This window comes from Oncorhynchus gorbuscha, linkage group LG10, assembly GCF_021184085.1.
Source record: "Oncorhynchus gorbuscha isolate QuinsamMale2020 ecotype Even-year linkage group LG10, OgorEven_v1.0, whole genome shotgun sequence".
NCBI classification, from domain to species: domain Eukaryota; kingdom Metazoa; phylum Chordata; class Actinopteri; order Salmoniformes; family Salmonidae; genus Oncorhynchus; species Oncorhynchus gorbuscha.
Window position 1 is genome coordinate 92,605,430 of NC_060182.1, and position 18,007 is coordinate 92,623,436.

An 18,007-nucleotide genomic window follows, 5' to 3' on the forward strand; every position below is an offset into this window, starting at 1 on the left:
GGGGGAAATGATGCAGCTGGTGGGGGAAATGATGCAGCTGGTGGGGGAAATGATGCAGCTGGTGGGGGAAATGATGCAGCTGGTGGGGGAAATGATGTAGATTGTGGGGAAAATGATGTAGATGGTGGGGGTAATGATGACAAGAGAGAGAAAGAATCTTGTTCACAGATGATTCATGTCTCATGTTTACATACACATTCTGGTAAAAAGCTCATCATAACCACTCAGTTATTCAAATGAAGTGATGCCATGTTGTTAACGATAATAACACTAACATGGTCTCGTCCTTCATTAGGATTGAACTCATAAAATGGAATATCTGCAATCAAGAAGTTGTTTGCATCAGACATACGTCCACTCAATCTCTTTATGTTTATTTGAAGGATCTTACATCTTCCCATTAACATGCCCGAAGAAATGTTTTACTTCTCATAAAATATGTCCACTTAGTCTCGTCTTCAAGGATTAAGCGTGAAAAGTGTGATTATGGGTATCAATACTATTTATTTTTATTTTTTGTTATACTTCCACTCTTTTCATACATGGAGTTTATTTTTCTTTGGAATTGACAGAAACAAGCACCATAAGGCATCATATTGTATCAGGTTGTGACTAACAACGATAACTTATTTGAGTTCTACGTAAGAAAGATACGCATACCACTTTATTTCTTTCTAAATAACAGCTCCATTAGGGATCTAGAGGACGGCCGTATCTCTTACATCATGTTATCTAGCAGAGGAAGGAATGAAAACAACATTTCCTGGGACTTCCTGCCTTCATTTGATATTGTTTAAATCTCTAAAAAGAACCAATTCAGTGTATTAAAGTTAAACCTTCCCATCCTATCATGGCTTCACCATCTGGGCCCTGCAGCAGTGCTGACCTTTTAACACATTGCATGCCTGTGCATAGATATTGGAGTTACAACCTTTCACCTAAATGAAAAGTGCTTGCAAAACCAACAGCAGCGCTTGGTGAACTGTGCGCCTCAGAGGTGAATTTCATCACACAGGATTACCTTACCTTAATTTATCCGTTCCGGCTTTGTATTTGGAGACTCGGGCCATCAACAAGGGTAGGGACACTGCATCCAGCCAGCGCTTCTCATACTTTGGTTCATTAGCCGAGGGTGAGGAAGGCGAGGATGGAGCCTACATGGTACAAGTGAAGAAGACAGTGATGGTCTCGTCTCAATCACAGGCTAGGTCACTTTAATCGTTGTGCATTCAAAGTGCATTCGAAAACAACAATGTCCTACTTTCAGCTCCTATTGCACTTGAAAGGATGATATCCTTGTTACTTCCTAGCTACTGTATGCTATTAATTATTGATGATCATTATGGTCACCTAGCGAGCACACCTTTTACTTACTGTGTCCTGGGATTTCACAATGGCATTTCTCTACAAGTCAATCGCAGCACCTGGCACATATTCTTGCACAAATGATTTGCTTTTCCTCCCCTCTGAGCAAATCAAAGGCTATAACCAATTATGTCTACTTTTCAGAGCAAATGATTCTCCCTTTGTCAGTTCATGTAGAGAGCAATTAGAGACCAATGCTTAATAATTACACTTGACTTTCAAGTTGTGCTGCGCAAGGGAGTGGTAAAGATTACAAGAAATGGAATACTATCGGCACGTCAACACGGATTAGAGTGACGAGTTGTCAGTTTTCACCAAGGACCTGGGAAACAAGATGCTAAGCTGCCACTCTTGTCCTTCATATCATTCACTCTTCCATAGCTCGTGATATTTCTGAGACGACAAAATAGACCGAAGCGTAATTATTTTGGAGGCATGTAAATGAATCCATAGGAAGCTATCCTGGGGGCAATGAAAGGAAAACACTGTCAATCATTTCAATGTCAACGCCACATACAGGAGATGACAAGCTTAGAGAATTATAATCACCTGCAGGCAAGCAAACACAAGAATGCTAAAGGAAGGCAAAATAGTGGGGAAATATTGTCTGGGTTAAGCATTATGTGTTAACTATGCAATTACAGGCCACTATGTTTTCCCACCATCAGTGTCATCTACACGCTTAGAAAAAAAGGGGTTCCACAAGGGTTCTTTGGCTGTCCCCATAGGAGAACCCTTTTGGGATCCAGGTAGAACCCTTTTGGGAACCAGGTAGAACCCTTTTGGGAACCAGGTAGAACTCTCTGTGAAAGGGTTCTACATGGAACCGAAAAGAGTACTACCTGGAAGCAAAATGGTTCTACCTAGAACCAAAAAGGGATCTTCAAAGGGTTCTCCTGTCAGGCCAGCCAAATAACCCTTTTAGGTTAAAGATAGCACCTTTCTTTCTAAGATCGTACCTCCTTAAGTTGCAGAGAGAATCAGGTGAAAAAAGGCCAGTCAACCATGTTTTCCAGTATTTAGTCTACATGGTGTCCAGTATTTAGTCTACGTGGTTTCCAGTATTTAGTCTACATGGTTTCCAGTATTTAGTCTACATGGTTTACAGTATTTAGTTAACCTTGTTTTCCAGTATTTAGTCTACATGGTTTCCAGTATTTAGTCTACATGGTTTCCAGTATTTAATCTACATGGTTTCTAGTATTTAGTCTACATGGTTTCCAGTATGTAGTCTACATGGTGTCCAGTATTTAGCCAACCATAGTTTCCAGTATTTAGTCTACATGGTTTCTAGTATTTAGTCTACATGGTTTCCAGTATTTAGTCTACATGGTTTCCAGTATTTAGTCTACATGGTTTCCAGTATTTAGTCTACATGGTTTCCAGTATTTAGTCTACATGGTTTCCAGTATTTAGTCTACATGGTTTCCAGTATTTAGTCTACATGGTTTCCAGCATTTAGTCTACATGGTTTCCAGCATTTAGTCTACATGGTTTACAGCATTTAGTCTACATGGTTTCCAGCATTTAGTCTACATGGTTTCCAGCATTTAGTCTACATGGTTTCCAGTATTTAGTCTACATGGTTTCCAGTATTTAGTCTACATGGTTTCCAGTATTTAGTCTACATGGTTTCCAGTATTTAGTCTACATGGTTTCCAGTATTTAGTCTACATGGTTTCCAGTATTTAGTCTACATGGTTTCCAGTATTTCGTCTACATGGTTTCCAGTATTTCGTCTACATGGTTTCCAGTATTTAGTCTACATGGTTTCCAGTATTTAGTCTACATGGTTTCCAGTATTTAGTCTACATGGTTTCCAGTATTTAGTCTACATGGTTTCCAGTATTTAGTCTACATGGTTTCCAGTATTTAGTCTACATGGTTTCCAGTATTTAGTCTACATGGTTTCCAGTATTTAGTCTACATGGTTTCCAGTATTTAGTCTACATGGTTTCCAGTATTTAGTCTACATGGTTTCCAGTATTTAGTCTACATGGTTTCCAGTATTTAGTCTACATGGTTTCCAGTATTTAGTCTACATGGTTTCCAGTATTTAGTCTACATGGTTTCCAGTATTTAGTCTACATGGTTTCCAGTATTTAGTCTACATGGTTTCCAGTATTTAGTCTACATGGTTTACAGTATTTAGTCGACATGGTTTACAATATTTAGTCTACATGGTTTACAGTATTTAGTCTACATGGTTTACAGTATTTAGTCTACATGGTTTACAGTATTTAGTCTACATGGTTTACAGTATTTAGTCTACATGGCTTACAGTATTTAGTCTACATGGTTGAAAGTTTGTACACTGATATATTATATCATTCTGTAGAAGAAACCAAACTAAAACATGGCTGTCATTTCAGTCCTACTTTTTCACTATGAAAAACACTAGGAGGCATAATTGATACTGCATTGAAAAAAAGCATGAATAAAAACAAACGCTTTAGGGAAATAATAAAACAAATTAGACTTGTGTTAGTTAGCCTACTACTCCTGACTGGAGCAGTTTGTCGTAGCGTGAAGCTTTTGCTATTGTATGTTGTTGCTCTCATGAGGGTCTTTTCTGGTTAGAAAACTGGCCAGCTAATCGTGTTTGTCAGCCACCTGCCCTCTCAACCTCAGAATTTAATGTAGAGAACCCAGTCAGCTGATCTATTATGAGAACCCAGTCAGCTGATCTATTATGAGAACCCAGCCAGCTGATCTATTATTAGAACCCAGCCAGCTGATCTATTATGAGAACCGGGACAGCTGATCTATTATGAGAACCGGGACAGCTGATCTATTATGAGAACCGGGCCAGCTGATCTATTATGAGAACCGGGACAGCTGATCTATTATGAGAACCCAGACAGCTGATCTATTATGAGAACCCAGACAGCTGATCTATTATGAGAACCCAGACAGCTGATCTATTATGAGAACCGGGACAGCTGATCTATTATGAGAACCCAGCCAGCTGATCTATTATGAGAACCCAGCCAGCTGATCTATTATGAGAACCCGGCCAGCTGATCTATTATGAGAACCCGGCCAGCTGATCTATTATGAGAACCCAGCCAGCTGATCTATTATGAGAACCCGGACAGCTGATCTATTATGAGAACCGGGACAGCTGATCTATTATGAGAACCGGGACAGCTGATCTATTATGAGAACCGGGACAGCTGATCTATTATGAGAACCGGGACAGCTGATCTATTATGAGAACCGGGACAGCTGATCTATTATGAGAACCGGGACAGCTGATCTATTATGAGAACCAGGACAGCTGATCCATTATGAGAACCCAGCCAGCTGATCCATTATGAGAACCCAGCCAGCTGATCTATTATGAGAACCCAGCCAGCTGATCCATTATGAGAACCCAGACAGCTGATCCATTATGAGAACCCAGACAGCTGATCCATTATGAGAACCCAGCCAGCTGATCTATTATGAGAACCCGGACAGCTGATCTATTATGAGAACCGGGACAGCTGATCTATTATGAGAACCCAGACAGCTGATCTATTATGAGAACCGGGACAGCTGATCTATTATGAGAACTGGGACAGCTGATCTATTATGAGAACCGGGACAGCTGATCTATTATGAGAACCCAGACAGCTGATCCATTATGAGAACCCAGCCAGCTGATCCATTATGAGAACCAGGACAGCTGATCCATTATGAGAACCCAGCCAGCTGATCCATTATGAGAACCCGGACAGCTGATCTATTATGAGAACCGGGACAGCTGATCTATTATGAGAACTGGGACAGCTGATCTATTATGAGAATGAGAACCGGGACAGCTGATCTATTATGAGAGAACCCTATTATGAGAACCGGGACAGATCTATTATGAGAACCGGGACAGCTGATCCATTATGAGAACCAGGACAGCTGATCTATTATGAGAACCCAGACAGCTGATCCATTATGAGAACCCAGCCAGCTGATCCATTATGAGAACCAGGACAGCTGATCCATTATGAGAACCCAGACAGCTGATCCATTATGAGAACCCAGCCAGCTGATCTATTATGAGAACCCGGACAGCTGATCTATTATGAGAACCGGGACAGCTGATCTATTATGAGAACCGGGACAGCTGATCTATTATGAGAACTGGGACAGCTGATCTATTATGAGAACTGGGACAGCTGATCTATTATGAGAACCGGGACAGCTGATCTATTATGAGAACCCAGACAGCTGATCCATTATGAGAACCCAGCCAGCTGATCCATTATGAGAACCAGGACAGCTGATCCATTATGAGAACCCAGCCAGCTGATCCATTATGAGAACCCAGACAGCTGATCCATTATGAGAACCCAGACAGCTGATCCATTATGAGAATCCAGACAGCTGATCCATTATGAGAACCCAGCCAGCCGATCCATTATGAGAACCCAGACAGCTGATCTATTATGAGAACCCAGACAGCTGATCCATTATGAGAACCCAGAAAGCTGATCCATTATGAGAACTGGGACAGCTGATCTATTATGAGAACCCAGACAGCTGATCCATTATGAGAACCCAGCCAGCTGATCTATTATGAGAACCCAGACAGCTGATCTATTATGAGAACTGGGACAGCTGATCTATTATGAGAACCCAGACAGCTGATCTATTATGAGAACTGGGACAGCTGATCTATTATGAGAACCCAGACAGCTGATCCATTATGAGAACCCAGACAGCTGATCCATTATGAGAACCAGGACAGCTGATCCATTATGAGAACCCAGACAGCTGATCTATTATGAGAACCGGGACAGCTGATCTATTATGAGAACCCAGCCAGCTGATCTATTATGAGAACCCAGACAGCTGATCCATTATGAGAACCGGGACAGCTGATCTATTATGAGAACCCAGCCAGCTGATCTATTATGAGAACCCAGACAGCTGATCCATTATGAGAACCAAGCCAGCTGATCTATTATGAGAACCGGGACAGCTGATCTATTATGAGAACCGGGACAACTGATCCATGATGTCGCATTAAGTCAAAACCTGACCTGTTTACATAGGTAAGCATGTGTCAGAGTATATTCTCCCACAGTTGAAAATAACACATGAATGCAGTAATAGTGCAGTGAATACAATGATAATATAGTTAATGCAGTGACCATGCTGATAATGCAGTGATACTGCAGTGAATACAGTGACCATGCTGATAATGCAGTGATAATGCAGTGATTATGTGGTGATTATGGAGTGAGTATACAGTGATACTGCAGTGAATACAGTGACCATGCTGATAATGCAGTGATAATGCAGTGTTTATGTGGTGATTATGTAGTGAGTATACAGTGATACTGCAGTGAATACAGTGACCATGCTGATAATGCAGTGATAATGCAGTGATTATGTGGTGAGTATACAGTGATACTGCAGTGAATACAGTGACCATGCTGATAATGCAGTGATAATGCAGTGATTATGTGGTGATTATGGAGTGAGTATACAGTGATACCGCAGTGAATACAGTGACCATGCTGATAATGCAGTGATAATGCGGTGATTATGTGGTGATTATGGAGTGAGTATACAGTGATACCGCAGTGAATACAGTGACCATGCTGATAATGCAGTGATAATGCAGTGATTATGTGGTGATTATGGAGTGAGTATACAGTGATACTGCAGTGAATACAGTGACCATGCTGATAATGCAGTGATAATGCAGTGATTATGTGGTGATTATGGAGTGAGTATACAGTGATACCGCAGTGAATACAGTGACCATGCTGATAATGCAGTGATAATGCAGTGATTGTGTGGTGATTATGGAGTGAGTATACAGTGATACCGCAGTGAATACAGTGACCATGCTGATAATGCAGTGATAATGCAGTGATTATGTGGTGATAATGGAGTGAGTATACAGTGATACCGCAGTGAGTACAGTGACCATGCTGATAATGCAGTGATAATGCAGTGATTATGTGGTGATTATGGAGTGAGTATACAGTGATACTGCAGTGAATACAGTGACCATGCTGTTAATGCAGTGTTAATACAGCGATAATGCAGTGAGTATACAGTGATATTGCAGTGAATACAGTGACAATACCGTTAATACAGTGATAATGCAGTGGGGATGCCACGATACTGCAATTGAATACCGTGATAATGCAGTGATAATGCAGTCCACAGAGCTCAGTGCTCCAGTATTGACATTCTCTAGCTGTTCGGGAAGATAACAATAGACTGAACAGACACAGGGCTAGATTTCCTCAAATGGGGCCTTCTGACGTCCTTCCTGCGCCATCCTAAATATTTCATGTTCAAAGACTATCAGGGAATGAAGTCTTTTGAGAATTGAATATGCTACACTCATTCATAATAAAGCTTACGGTCAGTCAGGTACCAATACTAGAGATTACAAAACACAATTGGAGTGTGCTTTTGGTTTCCATCAGGTGTGAATCTATAGATAGCTGTTGCAAGAAGGACCATTTGCATGGCAGGAAATGTGCATGCTGGGAAAATATTCTGCAGTGTTTTTAGACCAGGAACATTAAAATCACTGTGAAGAATGTAGAATGGGAAACCAATCACAATCTAGCTGCAAGACAAGGAACAATTGGCCAGTTAAACTATTTTTTTAGCGTGTACTAACAGTCTCGGTTTCAATAGTACACTCAGTTTCCTCTATTGCCATTAGATCGCAGAGGTTCAAGATGTCTTTCTGGGAGACAGGTCTCATGAGAGTGATGTTACTATGAAATGGCATCGCTACAGCACGTAGGCTACGTTTCCGCTCTGGGATACCATGTGAGGAGCCACAACAGTATCCTGCCCTCCTAAACTAATCCCTGTCATATCCAGTAATACTACAGAATATGGGAGCTGTTATGAACATGGGTTACATTACTTCAGGTCTGTTATGAACATGGGTTACATTACTTCAGGTCTGTTATGAACATGGGTTACATTACTTCAGGTCTGTTATGAACATGGGTTACATTACTTCAGGTCTGTTATGAACATGGGTTACATTACTTCAGGTCTGTTATGAACATGGGTTACATTACTTCAGGTCTGTTATGAACATGGGTTACATTACTTCAGGTCTGTTATGAACATGGGTTACATTACTTCAGGTCTGAGGAAGACAACGTCCCATTGCCACATGCTAAGATCACTCTGATTGGCTTCCGTCTACATCATTGGTTCACTGCCAAGTGAGTATGGTTGTAGCAGTGCTTTGTTTATTTCAAGAATTGTGCTTTAAATCTGGCTACGGGGAGACTGTAGGAATACCTGTCAGCTTCCATCCTCACCGCCTCCCTTAGTCTAAACCAGATATCAAATCCTCAAACCGGGTATTGGGAGCTTTCTCCAATTGTCAGTTTGTATTAGTGTGACTTTAATGCATGCTACTGGAATCACAAGCACATTTAATGGAAGAAAAACAATGCTGTATAAAGGTTTACTTACTGTGTTGCTAGAATTCCCATTTAAATGTAAACCACTGTCAAATAGTGGTGAAGATACTCTGCTACTTTGATCAGCGGGTGGTACAGGAGAGCCTGAAAACCATGAGAGCAAATGGTATATTGTTGAAACATGAAATGCTTCATGTGTTCAGCTTCAGTCTCAGAATCAGCCTGAGAATCAGCCTCAGGCTCATAATCAGCCTCAGGCTCAGAATCAGCCTGAGAATCAGCCTCAGGCTCAGAATCAGCCTGAGAATCAGCCTCAGGCTCAGAATCAGCCTCAGGCTCAGAATCAGCCTCAGGCTCAGAATCAGCCTCAGGCTCAGAATCAGCCTGAGAATCAGCCTCAGGCTCAGAATCAGCCTCAGGCTCAGAATCAGCCTCAGGCTCAGACTCAGAATCAGCCTGAGAATCAGACTCAGAATCTGCCTGAAAATCAGCCTGAGAATTAGCCTCAGCCTGAGAATTAGCCTCAGCCTGAGAATTAGCCTCAGCCTGAGAATCAGCCTCAGCCTGAGAATCAGCCTCAGCCTGAGAATCAGCCTCAAAGTCAGCCCGTAGGCTCTACCTCAATCACCTTTATAGGCCAAGTTCATGTACAGAACATGAACAGAATGTGTTTTAGTGATATCATGCTGCCACAGTAAACAGAATAAACAGACAGAATATTGAATATATATAGACAGAATATATAGACAATATATATAGACAATATATATATATATAATGTACAGATGATAAACATTATATACAGTATAGACAGCATTGTTCCCTCAATCCAAAAGTTTACAAAAAAACACACGAGCAGCGACCAAACACCATGACTGCCTCTCTGGGCACCTCAGGTATCATAACACCATGACTGCCTCTCTGGGCACCTCAGGTATCATAACACCATGACTGCCTCTCTGGGCACCTCAGGTATCATAACACCATGACTGCCTCTCTGGGCACCTCAGGTATCATAACACCATGACTGCCTCTCTGGGCACCTCAGGTATCATAACACCATGACTGCCTCTCTGGGCACCTCAGGTATCATAACACCATGACTGCCTCTCTGGGCACCTCAGGTATCATAACACCATGACTGCCTCTCTGGGCACCTCAGGTATCATAACACCATGACTGCCTCTCTGGGCACCTCAGCAGGTATCATAACACCATGACTGCCTCTCTGGGCACCTCAGGTATCATAACACCATGACTGCCTCTCTGGGCACCTCAGGTATCATAACACCATGACTGCCTCTCTGGGCACCTCAGGTATCATAACACCATGACTGCCTCTCTGGGCACCTCAGGTATCATAACACCATGACTGCCTCTCTGGGCACCTCAGGTATCATAACACCATGACTGCCTCTCTGGGCACCTCAGGTATCATAACACCATGACTGCCTCTCTGGGCACCTCAGCAGGTATCATAACACCATGACTGCCTCTCTGGGCACCTCAGGTATCATAACACCATGACTGCCTCTCTGGGCACCTCAGGTATCATAACACCATGACTGCCTCTCTGGGCACCTCAGGTATCATAACACCATGACTGCCTCTCTGGGCACCTCAGGTATCATAACACCATGACTGCCTCTCTGGGCACCTCAGGTATCATAACACCATGACTGCCTCTCTGGGCACCTCAGGTATCATAACACCATGACTGCCTCTCTGGGCACCTCAGGTATCATAACACCATGACTGCCTCTCTGGGCACCTCAGGTATCATAACACCATGACTGCCTCTCTGGGCACCTCAGGTATCATAACACCATGACTGCCTCTCTGGGCACCTCAGGTATCATAACACCATGACTGCCTCTCTGGGCACCTCAGGTATCATAACACCATGACTGCCTCTCTGGGCACCTCAGGTATCATAACACCATGACTGCCTCTCTGGGCACCTCAGGTATCATAACACCATGATCATAACACCATGACCTCTCTGGGCACCTCAGGTATCATAACACCATGACTGCCTCTCTGGGCACCTCAGGTATCATAACACCATGACTGCCTCTCTGGGCACCTCAGGTATCATAACACCATGACTGCCTCTCTGGGCACCTCAGGTATCATAACACCATGACTGCCTCTCTGGGCACCTCAGGTATCATAACACCATGACTGCCTCTCTGGGCACCTCAGGTATCATAACACCATGACTGCCTCTCTGGGCACCTCAGGTATCATAACACCATGATGGGACTGCCTCTCTGGGCACCTCAGGTATCATAACACCATGACTGCCTCTCTGGGCACCTCAGGTATCATAACACCATGACTGCCTCTCTGGGCACCTCAGGTATCATAACACCATGACTGCCTCTCTGGGCACCTCAGGTATCATAACACCATGACTGCCTCTCTGGGCACCTCAGGTATCATAACACCATGACTGCCTCTCTGGGCACCTCAGGTATCATAACACCATGACTGCCTCTCTGGGCACCTCAGGTATCATAACACCATGACTGCCTCTCTGGGCACCTCAGGTATCATAACACCATGACTGCCTCTCTGGGCACCTCAGGTATCATAACACCATGACTGCCTCTCTGGGCACCTCAGGTATCATAACACCATGACTGCCTCTCTGGGCACCTCAGGTATCATAACACCATGACTGCCTCTCTGGGCACCTCAGGTATCATAACACCATGACTGCCTCTCTGGGCACCTCAGGTATCATAACACCATGACTGCCTCTCTGGGCACCTCAGGTATCATAACACCATGACTGCCTCTCTGGGCACCTCAGGTATCATAACACCATGACTGCCTCTCTGGGCACCTCAGGTATCATAACACCATGACTGCCTCTCTGGGCACCTCAGGTATCATAACACCATGACTGCCTCTCTGGGCACCTCAGGTATCATAACACCATGACTGCCTCTCTGGGCACCTCAGGTATCATAACACCATGACTGCCTCTCTGGGCACCTCAGGTATCATAACACCATGACTGCCTCTCTGGGCACCTCAGGTATCATAACACCATGACTGCCTCTCTGCACCTCAGGCACCTCAGGTATCATAACACCATGACTGCCTCTCTGGGCACCTCAGGTATCATAACACCATGACTGCCTCTCTGGGCACCTCAGGTATCATAACACCATGACTGCCTCTCTGGGCACCTCAGGTATCATAACACCATGACTGCCTCTCTGGGCACCTCAGGTATCATAACACCATGACTGCCTCTCTGGGCACCTCAGGTATCATAACACCATGACTGCCTCTCTGGGCACCTCAGGTATCATAACACCATGACTGCCTCTCTGGGCACCTCAGGTATCATAACACCATGACTGCCTCTCTGGGCACCTCAGGTATCATAACACCATGACTGCCTCTCTGGGCACCTCAGGTATCATAACACCATGACTGCCTCTCTGGGCACCTCAGGTATCATAACACCATGACTGCCTCTCTGGGCACCTCAGGTATCATAACACCATGACTGCCTCTCTGGGCACCTCAGGTATCATAACACCATGACTGCCTCTCTGGGCACCTCAGGTATCATAACACCATGACTGCCTCTCTGGGCACCTCAGGTATCATAACACCATGACTGCCTCTCTGGGCACCTCAGGTATCATAACACCATGACTGCCTCTCTGGGCACCTCAGGTATCATAACACCATGACTGCCTCTCTGGGCACCTCAGGTATCATAACACCATGACTGCCTCTCTGGGCACCTCAGGTATCATAACACCATGACTGCCTCTCTGGGCACCTCAGGTATCATGACTGCCTCTCTGGGCACCTCAGGTATCATAACACCATGACTGCCTCTCTGGGCACCTCAGGTATCATAACACCATGACTGCCTCTCTGGGCACCTCAGGTATCATAACACCATGACTGCCTCTCTGGGCACCTCAGGTATCATAACACCATGACTGCCTCTCTGGGCACCTCAGGTATCATAACACCATGACTGCCTCTCTGGGCACCTCAGGTATCATAACACCATGACTGCCTCTCTGGGCACCTCAGGTATCATAACACCATGACTGCCTCTCTGGGCACCTCAGGTATCATAACACCATGACTGCCTCTCTGGGCACCTCAGGTATCATAACACCATGACTGCCTCTCTGGGCACCTCAGGTATCATAACACCATGACTGCCTCTCTGGGCACTGGGCACCTCAGGTATCATAACACCATGACTGCCTCTCTGGGCACCTCAGGTATCATAACACCATGACTGCCTCTCTGGGCACCTCAGGTATCATAACACCATGACTGCCTCTCTGGGCACCTCAGGTATCATAACACCATGACTGCCTCTCTGGGCACCTCAGGTATCATAACACCATGACTGCCTCTCTGGGCACCTCAGGTATCATAACACCATGACTGCCTCTCTGGGCACCTCAGGTATCATAACACCATGACTGCCTCTCTGGGCACCTCAGGTATCATAACACCATGACTGCCTCTCTGGGCACCTCAGGTATCATAACACCATGACTGCCTCTCTGGGCACCTCAGGTATCATAACACCATGACTGCCTCTCTGGGCACCTCAGGTATCATAACACCATGACTGCCTCTCTGGGCACCTCAGGTATCATAACACCATGACTGCCTCTCTGGGCACAGGTATCATAACACCATGGTCTGGGCACCTCAGGTATCATAACACCATGACTGCCTCTCTGGGCACCTCAGGTATCATAACACCATGACTGCCTCTCTGGGCACCTCAGGTATCATAACACCATGACTGCCTCTCTGGGCACCTCAGGTATCATAACACCATGACTGCCTCTCTGGGCACCTCAGGTATCATAACACCATGACTGTATCATAACACCATGACTCTCTGGGCACCTCAGGTATCATAACACCATGACTGCCTCTCTGGGCACCTCAGGTATCATAACACCATGACTGCCTCTCTGGGCACCTCAGGTATCATAACACCATGACTGCCTCTCTGGGCACCTCAGGTATCATAACACCATGACTGCCTCTCTGGGCACCTCAGGTATCATAACACCATGACTGCCTCTCTGGGCACCATGACTGCCTCTCTGGGCACCCCAGGTATCATAACACCATGACTGCCTCTCTGGGCACCTCAGGTATCATAACACCATGACTGCCTCTCTGGGCACCTCAGGTATCATAACACCATGACTGCCTCTCTGGGCACCTCAGGTATCATAACACCATGACTGCCTCTCTGGGCACCTCAGGTATCATAACACCATGACTGCCTCTCTGGGCACCTCAGGTATCATAACACCATGACTGCCTCTCTGGGCACCTCAGGTATCATAACACCATGACTGCCTCTCTGGGCACCTCAGGTATCATAACACCATGACTGCCTCTCTGGGCACCTCAGGTATCATAACACCATGACTGCCTCTCTGGGCACCTCAGGTATCATAACACCATGACTGCCTCTCTGGGCACCTCAGGTATCATAACACCATGACTGCCTCTCTGGGCACCTCAGGTATCATAACACCATGACTGCCTCTCTGGGCACCTCAGGTATCATAACACCATGACTGCCTCTCTGGGCACCTCAGGTATCATAACACCATGACTGCCTCTCTGGGCACCTAACACCATGACTGCCTCTCAGGTATCATAACACCATGACTGCCTCTCTGGGCACCTCAGGTATCATAACACCATGACTGCCTCTCTGGGCCATGACTGCCTCTCTGGGCACCTCTAACACCATGACTGCCTCTCTGGGCACCTCAGGTATCATAACACCATGACTGCCTCTCTGGGCACCTCAGGTATCATAACACCATGACTGCCTCTCTGGGCACCTCAGGTATCATAACACCATGACTGCCTCTCTGGGCACCTCAGGTATCATAACACCATGACTGCCTCTCTGGGCACCTCAGGTATCATAACACCATGACTGCCTCTCTGGGCACCTCAGGTATCATAACACCATGACTGCCTCTCTGGGCACCTCAGGTATCATAACACCATGACTGCCTCTCTGGGCACCTCAGGTATCATAACACCATGACTGCCTCTCTGGGCACCTCAGGTATCATAACACCATGACTGCCTCTCTGGGCACCTCAGGTATCATAACACCATGACTGCCTCTCTGGGCACCTCAGGTATCATAACACCATGACTGCCTCTCTGGGCACCTCAGGTATCATAACACCATGACTGCCTCTCTGGGCACCTCAGGTATCATAACACCATGACTGCCTCTCTGGGCACCTCAGGTATCATAACACCATGACTGCCTCTCTGGGCACCTCAGGTATCATAACACCATGATGGGACTGCCTCTCTGGGCACCTCAGCAGGTATCATAACACCATGACTGCCTCTCTGGGCACCTCAGGTATCATAACACCATGACTGCCTCTCTGGGCACCTCAGGTATCATAACACCATGACTGCCTCTCTGGGCACCTCAGGTATCATAACACCATGACTGCCTCTCTGGGCACCTCAGGTATCATAACACCATGACTGCCTCTCTGGGCACCTCAGGTATCATAACACCATGACTGCCTCTCTGGGCACCTCAGGTATCATAACACCATGACTGCCTCTCTGGGCACCTCAGCAGGTATCATAACACCATGACTGCCTCTCTGGGCACCTCAGCAGGTATCATAACACCATGACTGCCTCTCTGGGCACCTCAGGTATCATAACACCATGACTGCCTCTCTGGGCACCTCAGGTATCATAACACCATGACTGCCTCTCTGGGCACCTCAGGTATCATAACACCATGACTGCCTCTCTGGGCACCTCAGGTATCATAACACCATGACTGCCTCTCTGGGCACCTCAGGTATCATAACACCATGACTGCCTCTCTGGGCACATGACTCAGGTATCATAACACCATGACTGCCTCTCTGGGCACCTCAGGTATCATAACACCATGACTGCCTCTCTGGGCACCTCAGGTATCATAACACCATGACTGCCTCTCTGGGCACCTCAGGTATCATAACACCATGACTGCCTCTCTGGGCACCTCAGCAGGTATCATAACACCATGACTGCCTCTCTGGGCACCTCAGGTATCATAACACCATGACTGCCTCTCTGGGCACCTCAGGTATCATAACACCATGACTGCCTCTCTGGGCACCTCAGGTATCATAACACCATGACTGCCTCTCTGGGCACCTCAGGTATCATAACACCATGACTGCCTCTCTGGGCACCTCAGGTATCATAACACCATGACTGCCTCTCTGGGCACCTCAGGTATCATAACACCATGACTGCCTCTCTGGGCACCTCAGGTATCATAACACCATGACTGCCTCTCTGGGCACCTCAGGTATCATAACACCATGACTGCCTCTCTGGGCACCTCAGCAGGTATCATAACACCATGACTGCCTCTCTGGGCACCTCAGGTATCATAACACCATGACTGCCTCTCTGGGCACCTCAGGTATCATAACACCATGACTGCCTCTCTGGGCACCACAGATATCATAACACCGTGGCCAGTCAGTAGATAATCTTAAGATTCTTGTGCTAGTGTGTCTAGCCTGGGACCCGGACCATGTGGTTCATTAGCATAGCTAAGAATACAACTAGGTCTAATGGAGCTCTTTTTACACTCTCTCATCCAACCAATCAGCATAAAGCTCTACTTCTTCATTGTTGAGTCATCAAGCCGACAACTTCAAAGGTCCATTTCTAGACTCAATAAGGTTGCTAGGATTCTGGACATCAAAGCTATTGGGTGATCACATGGTCAAAAACAGACCAAAGAAAACAACCTTCAATGTAAGAGCAGATGACAGCAGTCTGTTGCATGACTTTCCCCTTCACTGTGTATTCTTGCATGCTGTAGGTCAAGCAGGGAGGCCAACAAAGACAAATGCAGGTGTTTGATGTGGCATTAGCTTTGGTACTGAAGCCCCAGCTACTGTTCTAGCCAATCTTCTGAAGAATACAGCAAACCTCAGAGGTTAATAAAAATGTTTTGCTTTTTATTTAACTAGGCAAGTCAGTTAAGAACAAATTCGTATTTACAATAACGACCTACACCGGCCAAACCTGGGACAATTGTGCACCACCCTATGGGACTCCCAATCACGGGCGATTGTGATACAGCCTGGATTTGAACTAGGGTATCTGTAGTGATGCCTCTAGCACAACAACTCCTCTCCATTTTTTGAATGCGTAGTTACAGTACAGAATATGACAAGAAACATGTCATGGTGAATCCACTCAGAACTCTTACCCAATGGGAGCTTTAGAAAAGATGGAACTTCCCTGAGGTACCGCACAGTGATGGTGACTTCCTCCCCGGCAGTCCGCAGGAGATGAACCTGCCAGAGGAGAGAGCGAGAGAGAGGATGAGAGAGAGAGGGAGGATGAGAGAGAGAGAGAGAGAGAGAGAGAGAGAGAGAGAGAGAGAGAGAGAGAGAGAGAGAGAGAGAGAGAGAGAGAGAGAGAGAGAGAGAGAGGATGAGAGAGAGGATGAGAGAGAGAGAGAGAGAGAGAGAATTAGAGAGAGAGGGGATGAGAGAGAGGATGAGCGAGAGAGAGAGAGGATGAGCGAGAGAGAGTGAGGATGAGAGGATGAGAGAGAGAGAGAGGATGAGAGAGAGAGAGAGAGAGGGGATGAGAGAGAGAGGATGAGCGAGAGAGAGAGAGGATGAGCGAGAGAGAGAGGATGAGCGAGGATGAGGATGAGAGAGAGAGAGAGAGAGAGAGAGAGAGAGAGAGAGAGAGAGAGAGAGAGAGAGAGAGGATGAGAGAGAGTGAGAGAGAGAGAGAGAGGATGAGAGAGAGAGAGGGAGAGAGAGAGAGAGAGAGAGAGAGAGAGAGAGAGAGAGAGAGAGGATGAGAGAGAGAGAGAGAGGATGAGAGAGAGAGGGTGAGAGAGAGAGAGAGAGAGAGAGAGAGAGAGAGAGAGGGTGAGAGAGAGAGAGGGTGAGAGAGAGAGAGAGAGAGAGAGAGAGAGAGAGAGAGAGAGAGAGAGAGAGAGAGAGAGAGAGAGAGAGAGTGAAAGAGGATGAGAGTGAGAGAGAGAGAGGGGATGAGAGAGAGAATGAGAGGCTGTCATCTCAGATGAATAAAATAGCAAGCCACAAGTACATGTAGCTGTACAGAACTTAAGTACACGCAACGCACCACTTGAGCAAAATACAGAATATGCAATCAGCAGTTAAGCCCTG

General features: G+C 46.0%; 1 protein-coding gene across 4 annotated transcripts in view; it reads right to left on the minus strand.

The window, feature by feature from the left end:
• Window positions 1-18,007, minus strand: part of sntg2 (syntrophin, gamma 2) — a 110,213-nt gene that overhangs the window by 57,465 nt on the left and 34,741 nt on the right. For all 4 annotated transcript variants that reach the window (XM_046367480.1, XM_046367477.1, XM_046367478.1 and 1 more), the window contains 3 exons: window positions 17,068-17,155; window positions 8,818-8,909; window positions 1,027-1,154 (listed from right to left, as the gene is read on the minus strand). In XM_046367480.1, coding sequence (XP_046223436.1) covers window positions 1,027-1,154; window positions 8,818-8,909; window positions 17,068-17,155 — 308 coding nt within the window. The remainder of the gene's footprint in view (window positions 1-1,026; window positions 1,155-8,817; window positions 8,910-17,067; window positions 17,156-18,007) is intronic.